The 24,902-nt window shown below is 46.0% G+C and overlaps 1 protein-coding gene across 1 annotated transcript in view; it reads left to right on the top strand.

Annotated features, from left to right (window-relative positions):
• The window catches only part of DNAH8 (dynein axonemal heavy chain 8), an 8,835,797-nt gene that overhangs the window by 4,696,957 nt on the left and 4,113,938 nt on the right, over nt 1-24,902 (top strand). Inside the window, exon 40 of the mRNA XM_069608756.1 lies at nt 1,350-1,454. Coding sequence (XP_069464857.1) covers nt 1,350-1,454 — 105 coding nt within the window. The remainder of the gene's footprint in view (nt 1-1,349; nt 1,455-24,902) is intronic.

Below are 24,902 nucleotides of genomic sequence, written 5' to 3'. Positions count from 1 at the left end.
TTTATATTTCCAGATTGGCAAGATTTCGACAAAGTGAACTGTCGGATATACTGGACATAAAGCAGTAACGAAACAGACACTGTCCAGATAGATAATTTTAGCAGTAACTGAATTAGCTGGAAAAGATTCTCCGGATGGGCTAAGAGCTCATTCAACTTCAACGGCTCTTCAGAGGGGGTTCCTGGTGCAGGATATTTGTGCAGTGGCCACCTGGTCGTCTATACACACGTTTGTAAAGCACTATTCTCTAGATTCAACATCATTACAAGGAGGTTTTTTGTCAAAGCCGTCCTTCATTCCATTCATGATAAATATTTTCTGGTACTCCCACCGCCAAATTCATAAAACTTTGGGAGCCTATCTAAAATGAGGAATACGTGGGAGGACACAATCCATTCGAAGAACAAGTTACTTACCTACTGTAATGTTCTTTTGATTAGATGTTCCTCCCACGTATTCTTCATCGACCCTCCCATCCTACCCCACTATGCAGTTTACGTCAATTGCACGCTAAATTCCTTGAGAGCTGGAGGTCTAAGGACACCTGTTCAACTATTCAGCTGGTACATCGAAAAAAGCGGAACTGAAGCCAACGGGCGCGGCTTGAGCCCTTTATACTGCAGATGACGTTGAAGCTGGACCGCAGCCCTTGAGGGGCATCGACGCAGTGATCTCGAGCACAGCGCTCTCTGGTGTGATTTTTTTTCCGAAGCAGCAAAGCTGAAGACACAAATATATCTAAGATGAGGAATACATGGGAGGAACATTGAATTGAAAGAATGTTACAGTTGGTAAGTAACTTATTCTTCTGATGGATGTTCCTCCCACAGATTCCTCATCACTCTCCCAACCTGCCCCTCTTGGCGGATAGCCAGTACAACATCATGAGGAGTGCTTGTGGAAAACGACAGAACAGAGGTCATAGTGTGTGACACCTCGATATATACTGGCCCCAACATCATGTCCGGTGTGGGTGGGTAGAGGTGTCAGACGGAGCCAATGCAGAGTTGCGCTGCTCTCCCTGCTAGAGGAAATGTTTATTAAGATCAGCTTCACAGGAGATAGCAGAGATGAGGAAATAACATTACAGAGAGGTAAGTAATTTGTTCTTTGACTCCAAACTGTGAATCTTTGTGTAAAATGCATTGCCTCACTAAACCTATTTTCAACTGATATGGTGCACTCCATGAATAGTAATTTACTGCAGATATATGTCATAGGATAGTGCAGTGCATTTTACAAGTATTAAATGTCACAATAAGTAGTGTACAGTTTGCATTGCTAGTTATTTCTTATTTATATTCTAACCACCTCTAGGTACTGAAATGTTCTTTCTTAATTTATCATAGCCTCATCTTGCAGCAGTGTTCGATAATGTGAATGAAGCAGAGTTTCATCCTAAGGATTATGATCGCATTGTTGCTGTCGTATCACGAGAAGGAGAAAAGATTCTAGTAAATGTCCTTATATATTTTGTAGTAGCATAAGTTAATGAGCACCAGAACATGTTGCCTTTTCTGAAAGAGTTATTATTGGTTGTGATATTCACTTTCAACAGTAAAATGTCACACTTAAGATTTGCCAAAATTCTTTACCAGAAAACTTGCATCTGGCACAACTAACCAATTCACACACTAACACCACAGAGTGAGCCTTTCTCGACTAGAGAGAGAAGACATGCGCTACCAACCCATATGACAGTTCTTACTTCTCCATCGGTTTATCACATTGAGCTGAAGATTGTGTTGCATAAAGTGAGCAAAGACAGATAGAGATGGAGACATTGAGCAAGAGGGGTTGTCTAAAGGGCCTCCGAATCAACATATACTGTAATCGGTACTTTCATATATTGAAAATATAAAGTGCTTTGCCTGGATAGACTGTGTAAAGGTCATGTTGATGGCTGGAGCAGTCCCATTGCTGCCTGCTTCACATAACATGCTGTTGGAGAAGCTGCTTGAAACAGTAATAAACCAGGCACTAAACACATCTTCAGTAAATACAGCATCTACAGATATGAAATCCAGTGTTGATGGTGTTTGGGTATCATTTTGTTTTGCAGCTATAACACTCTTTGGATTTCATATGTGAGATAAGGTGGTTTTAAAGGGTAATCTTTAAGGCAGTCAGTGTTGTAATTTGAATATTGGGGAGCCAGGAGGTTGAGGAAGCAAAAGAGCAATACAGTTCAGGGTGGACGGGGGGGGGGGGGGTTTGTTAGGTTGAGGAAAGCTTAGGAGAGTAGACTGCAAGTCAAGGAGGCGAGTATCGAAGATACATTCAACCAGGCAATGGCTGTTGAGGGAGGACTAGCCAATTAATTCATTTAAACACAAGAAGGGGGCATTTGATTAGGGTGTGATTTGTATGCACAGAAATGGTCAAGTATCATGGTGGTTATAAAATGTATGCGCCCTACAAATAAAAAAACAAACAAACAAACAAACATTGCAAAACTCTGTGAACCAACTGCATGGCATTTCGCAGCCTGCCTTCTTCAGAGTGCTGGTGCAGGTACTGGAGGCCCTCCGTGCCATGTGGGCCAGCACATCGGCCTCCCGACCACCAATGCAGAGGTGAACGCAAACAAGGCCTACTCCCATGCAATGTGTTGGCAGCATTGTAGAACTGGTGCCCTCCCATGCCTCAGAGGTGGTCTATAGGAACCGGAAGCAGTTCAGTTTCCTCAATGTGCAGGTGACCTGTGACACTGACCTGACCATCACGCACTGCTGTGCCCAGTTCCCAGGATCAACCTATAACTCCAGCTTGCTTACATGGTGCATCACAGAGGACAAAGCACCTAGATGTTGGGTGAGTACATGTATATTTACACATACATTGCAGCATGGGTAACAGGCAAAGGGGTTGGAGGGACTATGTCACAAATACATGTCTGTCAAGCACCCTGCACTCGCAGGACCAACCAGCACACACCCCAATTGACAGGCCACAACACACAGGAGTAGCACTTGAATGGTGATGTAGCAGTCAGTGACCAAGCCATTTCAAACCTAAAAGGACATCCACATGTAATGCACTACAAATACCAGAATTCAACCCCGCCTGCTTCAGTGCCAGTGAATCTGTAGACTATGCCACCTAGGGCCACGAGAAGTATGTCCTGGTGAGACATGGGGCATGCATGCACAGCCTAACTGTTGAGATTCCGCTGTCACAGGCAACAACACTCCCGAGCATCATTAGTCACACATGTGACCTTACCCTTGCAGGTAACTCACGATACCCGCTGCTTCTTTGGTTGCTGACCCCTATCAGGGATCCCCAGAATTAGGAGGAAATGCCATACAACAGGGTACATCTGAGGACCAGGGTGACCATTGAGCTGGCCTTTGGGCTCTTGAAGCCACATTTCAGAATCCTACACCGGTCTGTGGTTGCGCTCATGTAGAGGCCAGAGAAGGTGGGGCCGATACTCCTAGCCAGTGCAATATTGCATAGTATCTGCGTTAGGCACAACATACCCCTGCCCCCAGATCTGAACATTCCTCCGCCCGAGGATGATGCTGATGATGCAGCGCCAGCCTGGCCCATGCACTCTCAACTTCCCTTGCAACTTACTGCATGTGATGCACACACACAATAAATACTTGGACTATCCACTCACTGCCTCAAGTGAAAACTATGTATTGAAATATAAATGCAGGATTCCAAGATGGCGGCCGGCAGAGGAGGACGTGCATAGGTGTCTCTCCCCACCGGGAAGCGCCAGAAAACGAGCACAATAAAGCATTGAGTGTAGTTAAACTCACCCCGCTTCTCTTGAGGCCAAGGACAATGGCGAGTGCCCCACCAGCCGTGAATTGAAGGGACCAGGTGCAGGCTGCGTGTCGGGATGGAAGGCAGTGCAGCAGACTCAAGGGGTCCTGCGCTAAAGAGAGCGGTCTACCTCAGGACATACTGCAGCAGCTGGGAGAAGAGGAGAAGCCACCACCTGGAGCGAGGCTATAGAGCGAGTATGTCTTCGTCTGGCTACAGAAAGTATGCCAGTTTGTGCCCCTGGAATGGGTAACCTACAAACTTCAAGGATCACCAGAGGCTTTTCAGACAGACTGGGGGCATATCATAACTTATCTCCAAAGACATGATGCAACGGTGTCCACACAAAATTAGAATATTGGACCTTTTATAAGAACAACCAGACACCGGAAAGAACAGAACTCTACAAGGAGCAGAGTGCAGCAGGAGTGTTCTGGTGGCAGCCTGTGAAGCCGTTGTTCTGTAGTGTTACAGCGTTGGAGTTGGTCTGTTTTGCCAAGTCTGTTGGTAGTGTTCACGGATCTGTGGGAGGAGACTACCTACGCTCCATCTACTTCGCGCAGTGAAAACGGAGTGCAGCAGGAGTGTTCTGGTGTTCTGGTGTGCAGGCCTGCACGGAGCTGTCATACAGGTCCTCACTCTTTTCTCCTGCGGCCCGCCGGGCTGCTCCTCTTGGCATTAGTGCACCAGTTGATTGGACCATTTTATCCAATGGTAATCTGTTGGCTCACTTATAGCTCTTTTGTTTCTGTTCGGCTCAGTGGATATCTGGGTTGGATTGCTTGGGTTTTCTTTGGCAAGCATGCCTTCTAAAAGAAAGTAAGTACATTCTGCGAAGTGAAATGCCTAAACAGGGAAAGCGAGTGCGCAGTCCTCTTCGCACACTTAAATCCTTCAGCAAGCCGCCACAGGCAAAAAAAGAGAAAATAGATGTACCTCCCGACAAACCCAGACCCTCACAGAAAAAATTACTAGATTCCGGGATTCGACAACGCCGAATGACAGTGTGAATGTGGCACCTATCCAAAATACAACCTCTATTGCCAAAAATGCTGCATTTGCCTCATGGGCTGTTATTCCTTCTCTTTCAGTCACGCTGATGGCTGAGTGCAATGCCAGTTTGTCCCTGTCTTCCACTACGATGGACAACAATGTTTCACTACTCAAAATATGTCATAAACTAAAAAATGTGCTGGTACCTTCCTGTGTTGTACCTTCTTCTAGTATATCGGATCCAGACATTTACGCCACTCCTGATTTGTGTGCTCTGGTCTCGCCCCAGCAACAATCTTGTGACTGTCAGGAGGAGAGGATATGTCTATTGCGATCGCGTATATGACAAATGAAAGGCAGAATCCTATATCATGTGGCAATAAGAATCTGGAGGCAAAAGTTGAAGCGGTCTTGGCCCTATGTGCTAACATTGTGAGGGTGCACAGGGCCATGAAATTACTATTACTGCAACTGGTAAACTTCTCTGGCAAAACTGCTCAGTCCACTGAGTCCAATGGGTTCTCTGATTCTGGGCCACTCGTAGAAAATACGGCTTCTGTGCAGCAAACCAGAGCGGTACCTGTTGAGAGTCTCACTGATATTGGGTTGAAACAAGGTGAAATGCTCAATATCAGGGATGCGTCGGACAATGACACCATGGATGCGGTCTGCAATGAGCTTTCCAAGATTGATAGTCCCATAAGGACGACAGTCATGATATTTTTGTGGGTAGCGAGAAAGGAAAAAGCGGTAGAAAAAGGGTCGCCTTTGCAAATTCCTCCTTAACCTCGACAGTGGCTATGGGGGATTCAGTGACCTTAAATTCCCCTTTTGATGGTTCCAAGAGGATCACCAAGACTCAGAGGGATGGTACGCGCGGACAGACGGTGCAACATGGCCCCATGGACAAATGGGTTGCAACTACCAACAATGATCCTCTATGACCCAATAGAGGTTTCTCCAATACGACCCCAAAGCTCCAAAATCCGCAATGATCCAGGGCCGCTCTGGATAGGATCTATACTGGATCATCCTTTACTCCTTTCTACAATATTCCTGAGTATGCTTACTCACTTAGTTCTCAGCCTCCAGTTAATCAGGTGAACAAGCATAATGTGAACACTCATTTCCATGCTTCTTTGGGTTGCATGGTAAAGATTGTGGAAATGGACCCTCGGAATGAGAGCTTGTTTTTAAATTGTGCTAATTTGCTAAATATGTTCAAATCTATTTCCTGCTAGGCAAGTATCTCCTGTCATGACATATTGAGGCTCGAATTGCCCAGATGGGTGAGCGCATCCAACTGGGTATTTATCGAGTTTCGATCTCCAACCTTTGTTTCCCTGTTGTGAACCTGTGCTCATGGTATGGTACGGTGTATGGTTTGGGCTTCAAACTCATAATTTGCAACCTATTTGATGGGAAAAAATACCAACAATCGTTTCTCGTAGCCAGCAATAAGGCTGCTGTGAGTGAGAAGCCCAGACTAATGTCGAGTATTTTAGTTAACTCTGCTAAGCAACGTCCTGGTGCTCAACTTGTTAATCGGCATGTAACTAGCTCTAATGGAAAAAACAACCACTTCCAGTATAACCACTGACTTCAAAGTTGGGTCACTTCGCTGAAGCCGCTTTGTTGGAACATGCGAGGGTTTGGTTCTTTTCTAACAAGTTTCTTGCTAATCATTGTTGGGATGTATCTGGCATCATATTTTTTAAAAAAATAAACTGCTGCATTTGTCTTATAAGACAACAATGATAAAGGATTTTCATCCTAACCATTTCAATATTTCAAGGCTGAGAAAAAAGGCTATCGAAAATGTTGCAAGCAGATTGAGCTATCAAAGTTATATACTCAGGAAGACAAAGATAGGTTCTTGGCACATGAGGGAAATAAATATAAAATTGGCGTAGGAATCATAGATTTTCTAAGAACAACGCTGACTTTAAAGGCCTTTTTCAATTGCTACGTAGCAATAACGACAGGAAATTCTGGTCTCTATTTCGTTCCTTTACCAATGGGTTTAGGGATAACAAAAATAATGTGATTAGTATGGAAGGCTGGACGGAAGGTATGCTAGAAATGTATAACAAGCCAGAGCTTAGTCAGTTGCTTAGTCCATTTGTCTACACTATGGAACTTGCTCAGACATTTGAGCTTGATAATATAAGACTCATTAGCCCCGGGTCCGGATCTGCTCAAAATGTTGTTTTCAAAGATGATACAGAATTCTGCGCTAAGGCATTGTGTAAACCCTTCCAACAAATCCTTAACACTGGGCTACTCCCTGCCATTTGGCATAAATCCACCGAAATGGCACTGACAATTATCGACTTCTGGCCATGCTAGATATTAGTTCAAACATTTTTGATAGTATTCTACAGAAAACATTAGTGGAGTGGGCTATATCTAGGAAGCTGTTATGCCCATTCCAAATGGGATTTCATAATCATTTGGTACATGCACAATCTTTGTACATTGAAAATGATTATTAGCCATTGCCAGGATGTAATATATGGGAACACTTATTTTTGTTTTGTTGATTTCTCTAAAGCCTTTGATTCTGTTTCCTGTAACCAGCTCTGGGCTAAACTTGTCAGTTGGCATATCGATCCCTCTTTGTTGTACTTCAACGTGAAACTATACACAGACATTACTGTTTCTCTTCGGGTGAACCAACAGGGTGAAGTAACAAAGCATATACCAACGAATACGGGTCTGAAACAGGGTTGTGGTCTGGTCCCCTTTTTATATAATTTGTACGTGGCTGACATGGGTCCTTTTATTGAAGCTGTTAGTAACTTTCCTCCATGCATTGGAATAGTTCCTCTATCTTGAATTGGCTATGCCGATGACACAGTCATAATGGACCACACTCCAATTGGCCTACAGAGATTTTAAGATGCCCTGGTATGCGCAGGCTAACAATCTAGCTATAAATAAGGCCAAAACCAAAATTGGGATATTTGGTCAAAAGAAGTACCCGAAGTGTATGTTCAAGTGGAGCTATGGAGGGGATTTATTGGAAGTAGTATATAGATATATATATTTAGGAGCAGCGGTCTATAGTACCCTGTCACCACGCAAGTATGGTGATTTTATAACTTTGAAAACGATGAAGAAATGTCTTCTGATTTGGAGATTTATTCTCAACAAGGGGGTAATAACATAGAGGGAATGGTTGAGATCTATTGCAAAAGTATTGTTCCTATGATTGTGTATGGTTCTCCCATTCTCCCCACATCCATGATTAAATAGATGGACAGTCTGGAGTCCTGGCTACTATTCTCAATATTAGGGATCCCTCCTTCTGTCCCTGTTGAGGCCATTTGTTGAGAACTTGGTATTCAATCAATATGTTCATTATGGCTCCATCAGAGATGCAAACTGTTTCTGGAGATAAGCTGTAAATCCATTGAGTCTGAGAATGTCTATAGCTGCAACACACACTTCTTAGGTTCTTCTGATCTGAACCTAAACAGGCTGCCAGTCCTGCAAAATAATTCATTGAGAGCAGCACTCAACCTACCCAGATCCACCCACATCTCAACGCCTAGACGCAATGCCAACTGGCTGTCAGTTTGTGATAGAATAACTTTCCGTACCTTAGAAATCACGCATAAGTGCCTCTCGAACACAGCCCCCAAATACTTGTCCAACAAAGTCTGTAAGCGTAAATCCTTTCGGACTAACAGATCTGCCCTCTCTCACTCCCTGGCAGTACCCAGGTTCAACCCAAAAACTGCGGGAGAATCTTGTTTCCCTGTCCAAGCAGCCAAACATTGGAACTCCCTGCCCCTTACCTTCAGACAAGAACCATTCTTCCTGACATTCAAGGATGGAATCAAAAACTTGTTAAGCAATAAGGCCCCACAATGAGACCCCTTCGGCCGCACCTTGATTCCGCTCCTTACCCCTTAAACCTCTTCCTTATGATTGCTGATCATTGACTGTACTTGTGCACTTGTTATGTTATTTATGATCCTTGTCTCCAGACCTCCCTGTAACCATTGGTCCAGCCTATTGTAAATGGCTTGTACCTTTGATTGTACTACATCTATGTAACGACTAAGTTCTTTTTCAGGCTCCCAGTTACCTCAAGGTTCGGTGCACGATATAAATAATAAACAAATACAAATACAAATATGGCTTGATTGTATAAGGGAGCTGCTTCCAATACATTTCTTGAGCAGTTGAAAAAGAATGTACTTGAAAATTTGGTCAATCTTGATATTAATATTTCTGAATTCGGAATTATTGGAATTACCCAATTTTTCTCTTGTTTTAAAAAGAAAAACAATAAGGCAATATTGTGGCTAACATCAAATCGTTAAGTAACTAAACCAATGTATCAGATGTATGCTGTGCAGAGATTTTGTCAGGGTTGGCTTCGTACTTACTTGACAAAAATACTCCCTTCTAATTTGCGCCGATTTATAGTGTACTTGCGGTTCAGTATACTCCTAATGTACATACAGGGAGATCGATAAAATTGGCTCGCTGTCACAGATTCTGCCGTTTATGTAATGCTCATATTGAAACTTCACGTCATCTGCTGACCCAGTGACAGGCCCTTGGGGATCAATACTGCACTGGCTATAAGGAATTTGTGCATAACATCATGGAAATAGCTGGCAATCAATTCTAAATGAGTCTGATGCACAGATTGTATAACTTTCGTCTGCAAATGTTTTATTTTTATTTTGTCAATGTTTGATGTGTTTGATTTCATCGTGTTATTATGGTGTTAATAATGAATCTTAATAAATTTGCTAAAGGTTTGAATTTAACCAAATGCAACAAAAAAAACTCTACTCTACTGAGGGGTGGGGGGAATTGGGGGCGGATGGAGAGGGGGATTGCTGTATGGTCAAATATATGATGTTAAGAAAACCAATACAAATATGTTTTTAAAAAAAGAAATAAAAATGCAAAAACAATAACATGTGCCCTCTTCCCCCTCTCCACGTAACCCCCTCCCCACAGCCCGCTCCCCACATACCCGCCTCCCCAAACCCCTCCCCAAACTTTCCCCACCCCACAGAAACATCTCTCCACACACGCTCCTCCCCACACACACCCCTCCCCAAACTCTCCATATTGACAAAGTTAACCAAAGTGTAGCCATTTGCACTGTCTCGTCATCACAGGGCTCTTTGCTGGCCCAGGTGTTGAAGCAATCTGCTGGGAGCAGCGCCTTGGGCTTCCCAGCTGCAAGCTCCCGGGGTAGTGATAGTTGATGGCGGGTCATACCCCTGGGCCTGCAAGCGCTCAAGGATGACTTGCAGTGTGTTGCGTGAGGGACTCAGACATGGCTGAGATCCCCTCATTCCCCTCGTGGTCCTTTAGGCCAGCATGAGTAGGGCAGTGGTGGTACAGCCTTGTGCCTGTGCACTCCTGCGGCTACTGGCCTGTATGCACTCATGCAGCAGCCTCAATTAATTGAGCTGCTGCTGGGAAAGTGTTGTCATTGCCCTGTGCCTGTCCTCCATTGCACACAGTCGCACATCCAGGTCCCGGATGCTGGGCATGGGTGGAGGAGGGGGCTGTGCAGGGCTGCCGGGCTGAAAGATGGAGTCGGGTAGGAGATGTAGTCATCCGCCTCCTCCTCCTCCGTGCTGTACCTGCCACGATAGGCCAGTGGCTGGTGTGGCCATGGTGTTGTGGAGGACACAGAAGGGATGGTGGGAGCACTGATGGCGGCATCTGGTGGTGGTGGTGGTTGCGGTGGTGGTGGCACAACTGACACAGCAGGAGGTGATGGTGGTGCTGGATGCTTAGCTGGCAGTGGTGGTGGTGGTGGTGGTGGCAGTGGCACAGCTGGCACAGCAGCAGGCCCGGCTCCAGCAGGGGGGTCAGGAGGGCCAGGCCCCCAAGAGCCAGCCCCTGGCCCCCCTACAAAGGAGGTCATGTCAGTGGTGTAATACACCCTTAGTAACCAAGATAGTGGAGGGTGGATGTCACTCTAAACATTCATCAGCAACCTCAGAGACATCATTCTGAGAGGCTAACTGCAGGAGGCCCAGCCAGGATTTGTTTTCTTGCCCTCGACAATGATTTATGCCCCACAGCTATGAAAGTACAAATGACCTGTGAGATGGAGGGCCATTCACAACTCTAAGTGAGGTAGCACACATATTCAAGCAGGCTGCCTACAACTATTTTCTCAAACCTAAAATCACAATTTTGGTTTCTGTAATTTAAAGTATGTTTATTTTTTGTGGGAGCATAGTGGTTTTTCACATCATGCTTAATAAAATGGTTAATTATATCAAACAATATAAATGACAGTTAAAGTTGCTTGAACACAGATTTCTGCAGAAGGTGCGTCAACTGACTGGTGGCTCTTACAAATTAAATTCAAAGTATATATTCTGCTGCATTAACTACTTGAGTACAAGTGAAAAGATAAGATTTGTAGTAACACACATTTAATTCCGGAGGGGAAGAGTGTAGTACAATTAAAAAGTGATAGATGCAAGGCTTTGAATTAAACATTACCACTACCGTTTCTCTGCGCAACATTCCATTTCATAATTCTGCAGTATGTATGTGCCATTAGAGAAGGGGACAAGCCGTTCGCAAATTACTTTTGGTGCTGCCACCAAAATGTGCAGTTCAATATCAATTGCTAGGCTGTGTTCTATCTGCACTGGTACACAAGTAACCACATGCATTTTTAGGCCCTGTGGTCTAGCAGTTTGCGACGGGCTTCTGATATTAGTGACAGGGCCAAGTCTGATATGCAAACAATGGTATGGAAGGCTGGCCAGAGCAATGACAGTGGTTCTAATTGATTCAGAGACTTTTTACCTGTTAGGTGCAACCAGAACACATGCTGTGAAACACAGATAGGATTGCAATAAAATGTGAGGAGAAACGCACGCCCTATGGGGGTGTCTTGTCATTTACCCACCTAATGACTAGCCATGGCTATGTTAATGCCTCATCAACAAAACCCAACCTTTCTAGAACTCTTTGAGCAAGCGTATCACAAACTAACACCAAATGTGTTGCTGTATATGGCCTGCCAGTGTTATATCTAAGCATTCTTTTGAGTGTTTAATTACTTAATTGCCTCTGTAAATGAACTCCTGTTTCTCTTAATGCGTGTCTTCAGCCAGTTGATTTTTAATATATTTGTCAATGCCTCAGTGACAGTGCACTAAAGTCCTGTCTTAAACAAGCAATCACATTCCATCAGTTTTTGCTTGTGCATAGGTATTAGCTGACATTTGCCAGGCAATGCAATCATATGCCCAGTTACTGGCACCATTTTCCAGCTGTTGCATTCATGGCCACATGCCTAATTAAAATCCCAAGCTGTTGGCTTTGCCAATGCATGTTGGCTTCCGTTTGTCTCCCTAAGTGAATGTGTATATGCCCAGATGTGGGTGTCTTGCTAGCTATGCCTAGGGAATCAAGCTGCACCGCACTGTGCTGGTCCAACAAGGCCCTACCTGAAAATGTTAAGGCTGGGTTGGCAAGTATTGACCAGTTTCAGATTTTCTCATGCATACTTACCAGTGGGACTGCGACTTAAATAGAATGTATCTTTCTAGTCTACTCTGCCAGAACGTTTCGTGATTCAGACTGATAGGTACTGACTTGATAACCTCATTCTGTAATCTGTTTGAGTAACTTTACAGAATTTGCATGCAAACAGAATATGTGATGCTTGTTGTGGGATTTGTTTGGAAAGCATGATGTAAATCCTGGGTGCTAGGTGTTTATGCAGTGCCGGAAATTAAACATGAACACCCATAAAATAACATAAAAGAAGAGCGTTTTCTATAATGTTGCGGGCAAAGTATAAAAGGTGCACATCTTTTATAACTAAAGAGCAGTATTTCAATATTTTCTAAAGAGTGCCATCAGAGGTGGATTTAACATCTGGACAAGGTTAAAATGCCAATGCCCCCCACCCCCTGTTCTACCCTCTCCCCTTAAATGCAAATAGCATGGCTGAACAGGCCCTACCATTGAGATTGTTTCTTTTTAACATGCCTCAGAGGCAGATTATTTACAACAGGAAGTGCTATGATATGCTGATGATACTGTGCCTTTTCCCTTTATCAGATGACCACTCCAAAGACACTGAGGTCATTAATGCCACATACAGCTAAAATCCAGCTGATGCTGTATAATGGCCTAGCCCTGAATAACTCAAAAACTGAGACTATTATCCTGGGCACCGGCTCCAAGTGGCGCCAGCTTGATCAGTCCTATTGATTCTTTCAAATTGTAGACAGTCTGCTCCCCACTTTGAAAAAAGTAAAAACCTTGGGGATCACTATTGACCAGTAGGTCTCAATGAGGTCCCATATCAGTGGCCTAGTGTCTAACTCAACATACTACATTACACTTTTGGCACAAATCAGACCATTCCTTGAGGCCTCCAGTTGTGCCACCCTATCCAGGGCGATCATTGGGAGCCGCCCGGACTTCTGTGCCAGCAGTCTACTTGGGGTAGGCAAAGGAGTATTCAATTGTCTGCAAGTTGTGCAGAACAACGTAGTGAGGGTCGTTATTGGTATGCGTAAGACAGATCATAGTTCAACAGCACGCAGAGCATTACATTGGCTCCCCATTAGAAAGAGAAATAAGTTTCATACCCTTTGCATTGCACACGCTTGCATGTATGGACTAAGCCCTTCCTATATGGCAGCACATTTGAAGTGGCTATCTAACAGGCGTAATCTAAGATCCAATAACACTGGGTTGCTTTTCACCCCAAAGGCCAAGCTGGTACAGGTGCAAAATGGATGCTTCCCTGCCGCAATTCCTCACTTGTGGAATACTCTTCTGCCTGATTTGAGGCTGTGTACCAGTCTTCCCAGTTTCAAACGTGTCCTGAACACCTTTCTTTTCAAATACATTGATCCTTGGCCTCCACTAGTTTCCCTCAGGTTTCTCCTGTGGCCTCTCTGAGCTCTGTTTTTATTGTATGTAATGTCAGCGCTCTTATGCCTCTGGGGCCACTGTCCTAGCGCTTTAGAAATAAATGAAAGATGAAAAAAGGTTAAAAGGCAGGGATCATTGCTGTGGCACATAAAACAAAAAAAATTATATAGGGTTTTAAGAAGCTGTTTGGGTGATTAGTAATTAAGGGGATACAGAACACGCTGTGTGAAACAATAACCTTGTTATTTCATTTCACTTTGTGGCTGTATCAGACTTTTTGTACGTTCTCATTAATTGCTATGCTGGAGCTTATAGGCTTCTATTCAGGATGGGGAAAATAAAGCTGCAGTCATAGGGGATTATTTTCCAGGTCAAGCGGAGTGGAAGAAGTGGCACTAAATGCATTTAGCTCCACTTTTTATAAGCTGTAGGATTTTGTATGATTTGACAGGTGAAGTTGGAGAGCAGATCGGACTTAACAAGGTCCCCCTGTCAAATCCGATTGGTATTCCACCGGCATATATTTATATGTTGGCAGAAAACCAATGGATTCCTATGGGATCTGCCTGACTTTTACACCAGGCAAAAGTGGACAGAGTCAAAAGGAATCCATTGTGGACGGCTCACACAATCGTTAATTGTGGAAGTGATTTACACTTTTCCAGTCACGTAGTGGTAAAGTAAAGAGCAAAGGCGATTTTCGCCTGTGTTTTACTCTTTACTTTTCCAGTACTTGGTGGAAACAATTAAAATTAATGAATGGCCCCTTTTGCAAAAAAGTGCAAACAGGAGAATTCTGCTCTATGCAGTTTATAATTCAACATGTTTCTACAATGATGAATACATTGTCAGGTTGTTTTATCATGTGAATTTGTGCATTTTTAAAGTAATCTGTATATAATTGAGCATTATTTTAGGTATTCAAAGCTAAAATTCAACATATATTTGTACCAACTTGAGCTCAGAAGATGTGTAGTATCTAAATTTCAGGCTAGTCTGAAATTATGGCTTTACCACTTAACCAAAGTGTGTGATCCTGAACATTTTATTTTTCACTATGCCTTGCTTGTTAAAATGAGGTGCCCCTAGAAGTGATTCAGTTCGCATTATAAGCTATTCCAAAAAGCCTCACTCATGGTTTAATGGATGGGCAGAACAGGCATTAGGACACTCACACACACACACACACACACCTTACTTTGAAAATATCCGGCCCACATTTATAGAACAAATTTGTATCATTCAATACCAAATCAAAGTAAACACATCAAGCAAAGAGACATCATGGACAATTGCATATTATAACCAGTGTATAAACAGTATGTACAAGACAATGATGTAAAGGGCCATGGCAGGGGAGCAAGGCCCTCTCCTTCATGCCACGCCCCACCAGGAGCGATACCAGGATGCCGGAAACCCCTCAACCAGCACCGTCTGCCTCCTGATGCAGCCCTAGCACTGTCTTGCACTCTCAGTTCAATTAAAATGTTTGAAAAAATGCAACAAAATCTAACATTTTGTGTTTAAAATGTAATAATTCTGGACAGGAACCATTGAAGGGAAACATTCAGAATGGGACTACTGTAGGGGATCAGTTGGAAAGGAGGGGGGGTGGTTGTGGACTGAGTGGGTGAAGGAAGGATTGTATACATGTGTATCCTATTGGAGGATATGTTTTTGTGCTCTAAATATTGTTAAGAACAACAAGGCTACCTGTATTGGTTGGGCATGGTATATTCTGTTCTTGAAAATAAAAATTAGTTTGAAAAAAATGTCATTTTGTAGGAAATAAAATCTCCTATTCCTTGCTTCAGTATTCTGGGGTTTATGGGGGTATATCTTTAACATCAAGATGGAGGGAGCACAAGCATCTCCTCCGGGGTCTGCTGGGAGTAGCCACAGTGCTCAGGAAGGTTTTGTTGGGCAGACACCATCTGAGATGGTACAAAGACTGGGGGCCTCACTGCTCAGCCTCTCAGAGGAAGATGAGGAGGCATCACCCTCAATTCTCCCAAGCCAGGCCAGGAAAGGTGTGCTGGGTGCTATTGTGAATAGGTGGAAGGTTAGGTAAATGGGAACGGTGGTTAGGCAGCTGTAGGAAGGTGTCTGGACGGTTAAAGGTGAAGGAGGATCAGATATAACAGAAAGGGGAGAGCAGATGGGAAGGGAAGATAGGTAGATTGAAGTTGCAACACTATTTGCCTTGCTTCTCTTTTGCAATCTACTGTTTTTATAGAGCAGTGCAAATGGGAAATCTGGATTCACGCCAGCACTTTGATTAGGGTACTCCTAGACCTAAACCCACACCCAATGAAATGTGGGCCCCCCTGGTCAGAACGCTGGCCCTCCCAGATGAAAATTCCTGGAGCCGGGCCTGCACAGCAGGAGGTGGTGGTGCTGCTGTTTGCACAGCTGGTGGTAGCAGCAGTGGTGGCACAGCAGAAGGTGATGGTGGTGCGACCTTCCCAAGTCTGCCTGCATGTGCTGGGCCTAACGACAGTCCTGGAGCTTCACTGTCAAAGGATGTGCCTGTTGGGGTGAGATCAGCATGCTGTTAGTCTTCTGGGAGTCATATCTGTGGGCTTGCATTACACTCATGCTACATTGTGTGTGTCCTGCACTTGTCATGCTGTTTCTTTGGTCTGTTTGCTCCGATGTGTGCTTCTACATGTGGTTAGTGGGAGTGCACATTGACTGTTGGTCTGCCAAGGTAGCATGTTGTTGTGTGTGCGGTGGGCCTATTCTTCCTGACCTGTTCTCCATTGGCACCCAGGGGAGCTCATCATGTGTCCATGTGTGGGGCTGTGCATCATGGCTATGCTGCTTGTGCTTGGCTACATCTGCCTGCATCCCATGGCCTGCGTGTGATTGGGCAATTTGCTGTGACTGACACATGTTGGACCTGTTGCCTTGCCATTTGGCCTTTATTTGCCTAGGGATACATGTGATTGGATTTGCATTTACATGGGTTTTGTTGTACTTGCCACCATCGCCTTGGGTCCCAGCTCTGGTCTCTGTTGCCCCGACTTGCTCGATGCTCTTCATGTGCAAGATAGAGCTGCATATCTCCTCCCAGTGCATGAGGGTCAGGGGTGTCACTGTCCCTCCTCCTTTGGCAGCAGATTCCCTCCTATGAGTGGCCAGGATGTTTCAGAACCTCAGCCTTAAGTCGTTCCATCGCCTGTGGCAGGTCAGCGGTGTGCGTGGGACAGTCCCCATGGCTGTGACCTTGTCAGCCACCTTCTGCCAGATGGCTATCTTCTCTGCTGGTCCTGCGGCTGCCAGTCCCGAAGAGGGCCTCTGCATTCATGACCACAGTGTCTGCCAGCGGAGCCAGCTCTTCCTCTCTGAACTTTGGCTTGAAAAGCTGGACCTCCGTGACTCTAGATTTGCCACTCCAAGGCATATGTGCACTTTCTCTTGGGCCAAATGGTAGCAGGAATGGGCGATTTATAAGTGCATTCACTTTTTTAAACGGCCGCCGGCAAGCTTTCGGTTCCTGCAATGATGCAATTTCCGGTGCCATTAATTCCAGCGCCAATGATTCTGGCAGTTTGGGTGCAAGTATCGCTGTTTCAGGCACGTTCATGCTGGAAACACTGGTGCTTTCCTGTTGACACAGGTTATTGCTTGATGCCGGTATTACAGTTTCTGGCAGGGGGGAGTGCACACGCCCGAGGACCTGTAATGTGGCAGTAATTCTGGCAGTCGGTCTGCCAGAAACAGTAATACCGTCATCATGCAATTACCAACATATTTCCAGCTAAATTGTAATGACCCCCAAAGTGTTGCCAATCAAATTACCTCCACTTTTACTGTAGTACCAAAAAACTAATTTGGTATTTCCTCCGGCACTAATTCTGTCAGAGGAATTAACACCGAAGGAGTAACAGGTAGGAAAACAGTGGTAATTCCTCCACTACTTATTCCTCCAGTGGAATGAACCCCAAAAAAAGAAAACATGAATTCCAGAGTACTACAAATTAAAATACTATCAAAATCCTACCAAAACTTCAGTGCCTTTACCTCCACCTTAAGGGTGATGGTAATTGTATGCAGGTGATGAAAATTAAAACACAGATGCATCACATTGCACTCTAAAGTGTATTTAAGGCCAACACCTTTCCCAAACCCTCTTCCAAGCAATATGCAACGCCTAGCAGATATGGATTATGGCCCACACAATTGTTACTGTACATCAAGCCAAAGGGACATGCATTGCAGCAGCTGCCATGGATCCAGGCTCAGCAAAGGAAGAGGAGACGTGCGATGAGAATGTCATCGATACCTCATGTCGGACCCTCCCCTTGGGCAATGACCAAAGAGCAAATAATTCCAGTCTATCAGCTTAAGAAGGACACCATAGCAGAGATGCTTTCTCACATACAGATAGATCTCTGGAGTCCTGCACTTTTTAGCAATTGACACATTTCAGCTCACTACTGGAATTTTCTATGGCATGCCCTAGTCAACATTCTCGAAACTACTGGTACAGCTGTTTGATGCACTAATGGGTACATGCGCCAAATAACATTTCAGTGCCCACCGCCACAACCCAGGTGCATGGCACCAGGGCCTGTTTCTATGCAACAGCACACTTCCCCATGGTATTGCTGCAATGGACTGTACATATGTGGAATACGTACCACCCAGGCACCGGAGCATATGTATAACAACATGAAGCAGTGCCACTCAATAAATATACATACTCCTATGTCCCGTGCCCTTTCCTCCATTTGGTGTCCCTAGCTAGGGACAGGAAACAGAACCTTTTTCACCAGAAAAAATTGCCCTCCCCTTTAAATTTAGATGCGCGCGTGGGAGCGGCCCTGGGAGCATGCGCTCCCCTGACTCCGCCCACTGGCACCACTCCTCCGTCCTCTTTTCCGTGTCAACGTGAATGGACCGCTTTCACCAGCGATCCTTGGTTAGGCCTCTAGCCTTGTATTTCCAAGTGCTCTTCCCCGGAGGAAGTTATTCTCCTCTTATTTTTTTCTCTTCTAATTGTCAGGTACTACTCTGTCCTCTGGTGCCATGCTCCTCCCCTGTGCATGTCCACGACTGCGGGTTTCAGCAGGTGTCCAGCCTGCGAGGGTTCCTTCCTGATGTCTGACCCTCACGCACTCTGCCTCCGGTGCCTTGGCCCAGACAACGGCTGGGACGGCTGTTCCGCGTGCAACGCCTTGACACTGCACGCTTTGAAGAATCGGTTGGCCAGGTGGAGAGCGTTCTTCAACAGAACACCTCCAGAGGACGTAAAATCATACATTAGGAGGAAGACCAGGACCGCGGTAGGTGCTCTCTTCTCCTCTGCACCCTGCGGTCTAAGGGGTCACAAGATCCTACCGGTCCCACCACCAAGGGGCCGCAGGGCTCTATTACTGGGCTCTGACACAAGGGGCTCTGCCCTAGTACCAGGCCTAAGTCCGAGGGGGCGCCTGTACGCATCCCTACCATCACCATTGCTGAGGGCACTCCGCCTCGACCTGAGGCGCAGGGAAGGACCGAACCCTCGCTATTCAGTGTGCATGTTGAGACTGGACCCAGCTCAGCAAGCCCCATGCCTCAGGCATGTGGCCACAGAGCAGGACAAGATGGCCGCTGGGCCAGACAAGATGGTGGCTCACCCAGTGCCTTATCCGCTCGGAGAACAGGTAGGGGAGCGCATATCCAGATGGGGTTGGACAACGCCTGTTACCTGGTCGATTTCTTGTCCCTCAACTTCACAGAGGAGGTATGCATACCCCGTTTTGGCAAGACAGGGGCTGCCTAGGACCCCGCAGCCACAAGGCCCAGCCCCTGTGGCCCCTAGGTGCTCCTACACCCTCAAGCACCTCACCTTTATGAGATTGCCATAAATGGGCACCATCCTCAGGGGTGTAATTAGGGACATGCTCCCTCCGGTACTGCCGCAAGCCCAGCTCAGACCCTGGCTCCCACACCCACTCCACTCAGGGCAGCTCAGCCCCCTCAGCAGTCCCCGGCACTGACAGACTGCACGCCACACAGCACTCCTCCTGCACCCCCAGATCTGCGAGATACTGCGGCAGACACGGGTGAGGAGGAAGACCCGGACACGCCGTAGTCAGCTAAGGCATTCCATGAGAGGCTGGCGGGTCTGGAGGAGTATCTAGGCATACCTCAGCCGCAGGAGGAGCAGCCCAAGGTGGCCTAACCAAAGTGCTTACATTTCGTCCTCCCATGAGAACTCGCATCCCTCTTCAGAAGGATGTGGAATCCTAAGCCAAAAAGGGCTGGATCAAGCCACACTCCACCTAGTTTACCAACAAGTGCCTGGATGCAAAGTACAGGCAGACAGAGCAGGACTGCCTCTGATTGTGGGTGCACCCCCAGCCACATTCCTATGTTATATCAGCACCATCACTATACCGCAATTCTCCTCAGTGGCATCCGTCTCTTCACTCTTGGGGAAGAAAGAAAATCTGTTGGAGTCGTTTGGCAAAAAGATTTACTCCAATGCCACACTCCACATGCATCGGGCCAACACGAATGCCATGCTAGGTAGCTGTTAATCAAAAGTTCTGGCGGGAGATTGCAGACTTCCTTTCAGAGCTTCCTGCCCACAGCCAGGCACGCTTCAAGGCAGGACTGCCGCTGGCAGAAATCGTGGCCCGGGATATAATGGAGTCTACAGTGGCCCACATTGACACCTCGGGCAGAGCCATCTGTATCGCCACCAAGATGAGGAGGATGGCGCAGCTCAAGGTGACGAAATTCAACCCAGATATGCAGGAATGCATCCTCAACCTACCATTTGAGGGGGGCGACTTGTTCTACTTGACAAAAGATGAGGAACTCGATAAGAAAAAGAATAGCTACCAGACAGCTAAATCATTGTCTATTCTAATGAAAGCCACACCCAAGACCTACAGCCAAGCTCACCCGTGCTCGGACAAGGGTCAGGCTTTTGGAGGCGTTAGGGGCTTCCAGGAGAGACAGACAAGGCAACCTGTCAGGTCTCCAAGCCAAAACAGATGCAAGCAACACAAGGCAGCTAACAAGGGGTTTTTCCAGTCCCTCTCCTCATCACCAGCCTCAGAGGGAAAGAAGTTGTGACAGGTCTATCCAGATCCATGAGTCTCCGGTGGGCGCAGGCTTGCCCTTCACATACACTCCTGGCGGGCAAGGTTTGCAGACCTGTGGATCCTCTCAGTAGTGTCCACTGGCTTCCGGCTACCAATCCCTCCTTTTCCTCCTTCCTCTCCTCCACTCCCGCAGATTGAGACGGCAACTCTGTTGGCAGAAATTTGCTTGCTCGTAGCAAGCCAGGCAGTGGAGGAAGTCCCAGCTTCACAGCGAGGCAGGGGCCTCTATTCCCAAATATTACCCATACTCAAAAAGAAACAGGCTGGCCTGAGAGTTGTGTTGGACCTTTCTTCCTTGAAACTTTCCCTTCACCTCCAAAAGTTCAAGATGGTTACCCCAGCCTTGATTGCAGAGACTTTGTGCTGGGGAGTCTGGATGTGCTCCATGGATCAGAAGGATGCTTACCTTCACGTCCTGATCTGGGAACCCCATCGATCCTTCCTACGATTCAGGAACATGGGCTTTCACTTTCAATACAGAGTTCTCCCCTTTTGGACTCCACTCGGCCCGAGGGTCTTTACAAGGCTAATGAACATGGTGGCAGCTCTACTCATGGAACAAGAACACCATACCTCAATGACTGGCTAGTCAGGGTGGGGTCCCTGGAAACAGTACATCAAACGGCCTCCGCTCTCACGCACACACTATACGATCTGGAATTTTCTATCAATCTCAAGTAGTCACAGCTACTGGCCATGCAGACTTTGACATTTCTGGGTCTTATTTGGGCAAGAGGACCGAGCGGATCTTCCCCTCAATTAACAGGATCACAGCAATCAAGAGGACCACTGGCCATTTCCTCAGCAGAGCAGTAATATCATCATGGTGGTACCAACACCTGCTGGGAATAATGGCGGTGTGTCTCCTCGCAGTGCCACATCAAGGCTCAAGATGAGGAGGCTGCAGCTTCATTTCTCAGCTTCCTGGAATCAGGAGAAGGGCTCTCTGGTGGAGCCAGTCAGCATACCACAGCATCTCCACACCTACCTAGTTTGGTGGGGAACAGACAACAACCTGCTGGTAGGCAGACCATTCCGGCAGATGGTACCACAGATCACAATTACCATGGACTCATCCCTTGAGGGAGGGGGTGCTACCCTGGACAACCACAGCATCCATGGAGTATGGTCTCATCAGGATCAGCTGGAACATATCAACTGGCTTGAGATGATGGCCATCTGGCTTGCTCTCAAAACATTTCTCCCCATGATCAGCATCAAATCGGTCTGCATACAGACAGTTCTCCTAACATACTCCTAGTCCATAATCCCCTTAACTCCATAAGTCTCACCATCCTCCGCCGTATTAAACCTGTGTCATTAGGCAATTTTAATATTGTCGACGCATCAAAGGGGACTGAGGATTGGCACTGGTGGGCTGAGTCAGGGGAGTGCATGCTCACAAGGCCGCGCCGCACATGCATCGAAGTTTTAAGGGGAAGACCATTTTTTCTGGTGAAAAGTTTTCCATTTCCCGTCCCTAGCGAGTATGGAGGAAAGGGGACTATGGACTAGGAGTACGTTATTCACTACAATGAGTAACTTATAATTATTACATGTGATGCTGATCTGACGTTGAGCCACTGCTGTACCTGGGTTTAGTCAGAGAGTATCCAAACAAGAACCCAAGGAATCGATCTTGGCTAAACATGTTTTCCCCCATTGGTCTAGAAGTGTGTTGTTCGTCCACTTCTTGTCTTGTATCAGGATTGAGTAGGGCATAGATTTGAGGACCAGTATACACTTTCTGAATAGAGATAGGCCCTCATTACGAGTTCGGCGGTAGCCATGCCGCTATTGGCGGCATGGCTGCCGCCGAAATCACGTCCGTGTCAGGGTCCTTGGAATGAGGACTTACTGGGCCATTCCGAGTTCGGATGGCCCGGTAATTCCTCCCTCCAAGGACCCGACACGGTCCTTCCTCATTCCCATTTCAGCACCTATAGGGCTGAATGGGAGAGGGAGCAAACAACAGGCCATTACGAGATGGCCCTTTGTTTGCTCCCTCTTCTCCTCGCGGGACCCGGTAAGCACGGCTAGTTTACCCAGGCGTGCTTACTGTGTCCCGCGAGGGGACCTCGTAATGTGGCGGAACGGGTTGAACGGCGCCGGCACCTTTTACGGTGCCGTTTAACCCGTTCCGCCAGGGTCGTAATGAGGCCCATAGTCTTCTAGACCGAATAGGCATACATGGATGTCAGCCCCAGTTCGAATCTGATCACTGCTATCGGGACGATTTGAGGCAATCTCAGAATCTTCCTAAAAAAAAAAAAGCTTTCAGAATGCCCCAAATCTCCACATTGCATGTATAAGCCTCCGCACCATAGGTCAAACAGGCCAAAACCTTGAATTTGTAGAAAGCCACTATCGAGAGGAATGAAAATCTACAATAATTCTTATAGATCAGTCGCCCCTGGGCCATTAGGGCTTTAGCTTTTTTCTTTAGCTCCAGCTGTTGAGGCATATCTACCCAGCTAGAGTTTACCCGTATACCAAGGTATACTACTGAGGCAACCTGGAAGAGGATCTCGTCCTCCAAGTACCATTTTAAATGTGCTTTCTGCCTGCCCTTAATGGAGGAAAAGACTAGAATGTTGGTTTTGGCAACGTTTATCTCTAAGCCATTCTTTTGCATGTATTTTTGGAGCTCTATAAGAGCTCTCCGAAGACCTATGGGCGTTTGATCCATGAGGACTACATCATCTGCATATACAATGTGTGGTACTATCTGCCCGTTGATCTGTGGGGGAAGGTGTTACTCTGGTTTTTGCAGTTTTTTAGGTCTTCTAAGAAGAAATTAAATAAAGTAGGTGCCAGAGGGCATCCTTGCTTTGACCTTCGATATGTGTGGATTTCTTTTGTAAGGGTTCCCTGTTCGTTCAGTCTAATTTGAACTCTGGTAGAGGAGTAGAGGGCCTTGATAGGGCCCATTATATCATTAGGGCAATTTCCAGTCTCCATTTATGCCCATAATAATGGTCTGTCCACCAAGATTAAACGCCTTCCTCAAATCTATGAAGGCAAGGTATATTTTAGTTTGCGCTGTCAAAGCACTTGCCTTTTTTGAAGGTTTACAGTAAATAAATTTAGTTCCGTCCCGACTCCTGGGACGAACTCAGATGTCCTAAGGTCGAAGCCACTACTGTCCTGTATCCACCTTCCCAGGTGTTTTAATAACAGGGCTGCAACAAGTTTACCCAACACATCAAGGAGGGAGATTGGTCGATAATTCAAAGGATTCACCCTATCTCCCTTCTTGAAAAAATTCACAATAATAGCTCTTCTCCAAGAATCAGGGATAATCCCCGATCTCAGGACCTGGGTCAAAAGGTCGAAGATGAGCAGAATCAAAGCCAGGTTCATTCGATGCATTTGCTATCTTTATGAGGATCTCCAGATCAAGTCTCTCCATCGGAATGGTCCAGGAATGGTTCAGCTTGTTCTTTAGTTCCCTAGAAGTGCATGATCCCATTGCGTAGAGATCTCTATAAAAGTTACTCCAGGCCTACTCTGTCACCATATTAATTAAGGCAGCTCGGTTGGCAGTTGTTAGGTTGTATCTGTCTGGAGTTATTCTTGGCCAACGCTTTTAACATGGCTTCTGCGTCCTTTTGGATTAGTGTTGCCTTGTACCCATGGAATATTTGTGATTACTACGATCCCGAGAATTCTGGCAGCCGAAAATGCAGACTTTTCTTTTTTTTTCAACCCCGTTTACACCACATTCATATGCGGGAGGAGACCCCCGTGCAGTACCCCAATACTACTATTATAACCCATACCCCCCCACATATATATGTGGTGTGATGGGGGGGTTGGGAATAAAAAGTCTGAATTTCAGGAATCAGAATTCTGAGGGCGACATTTTGGTGTATTTCCTATCCACGCAGCCAGTTTCTGTGTCTTGTTCCTCTCTCTTTCAGGAGTGTGAGGCTGGGTTTGATTTCCAGCTTCCTTATCGCTCTTAGGTCTTGATTAAGCAGCTTCTTCTACCGTTTCATCTTTTCATCACCCACGTGCAACGAGTGGAGGTTTCCTCCCTTTTTAACTGGTCTGGTGAATTCCAACAGTAAGGGAACATAGTTTATGTCGGCTCTTTCTTCCCAGTGTATTGCAAAC

Source organism: Ambystoma mexicanum, chromosome 4q, assembly GCF_040938575.1.
Source record: "Ambystoma mexicanum isolate Mex_15411 chromosome 4q, UKY_AmexF1_1, whole genome shotgun sequence".
Taxonomy (NCBI): Eukaryota; Metazoa; Chordata; class Amphibia; order Caudata; family Ambystomatidae; genus Ambystoma; species Ambystoma mexicanum.
The sequence above is the reverse complement of the archived record's forward strand: the minus strand, read 5'-3'. Positions and strand labels throughout refer to the sequence as shown.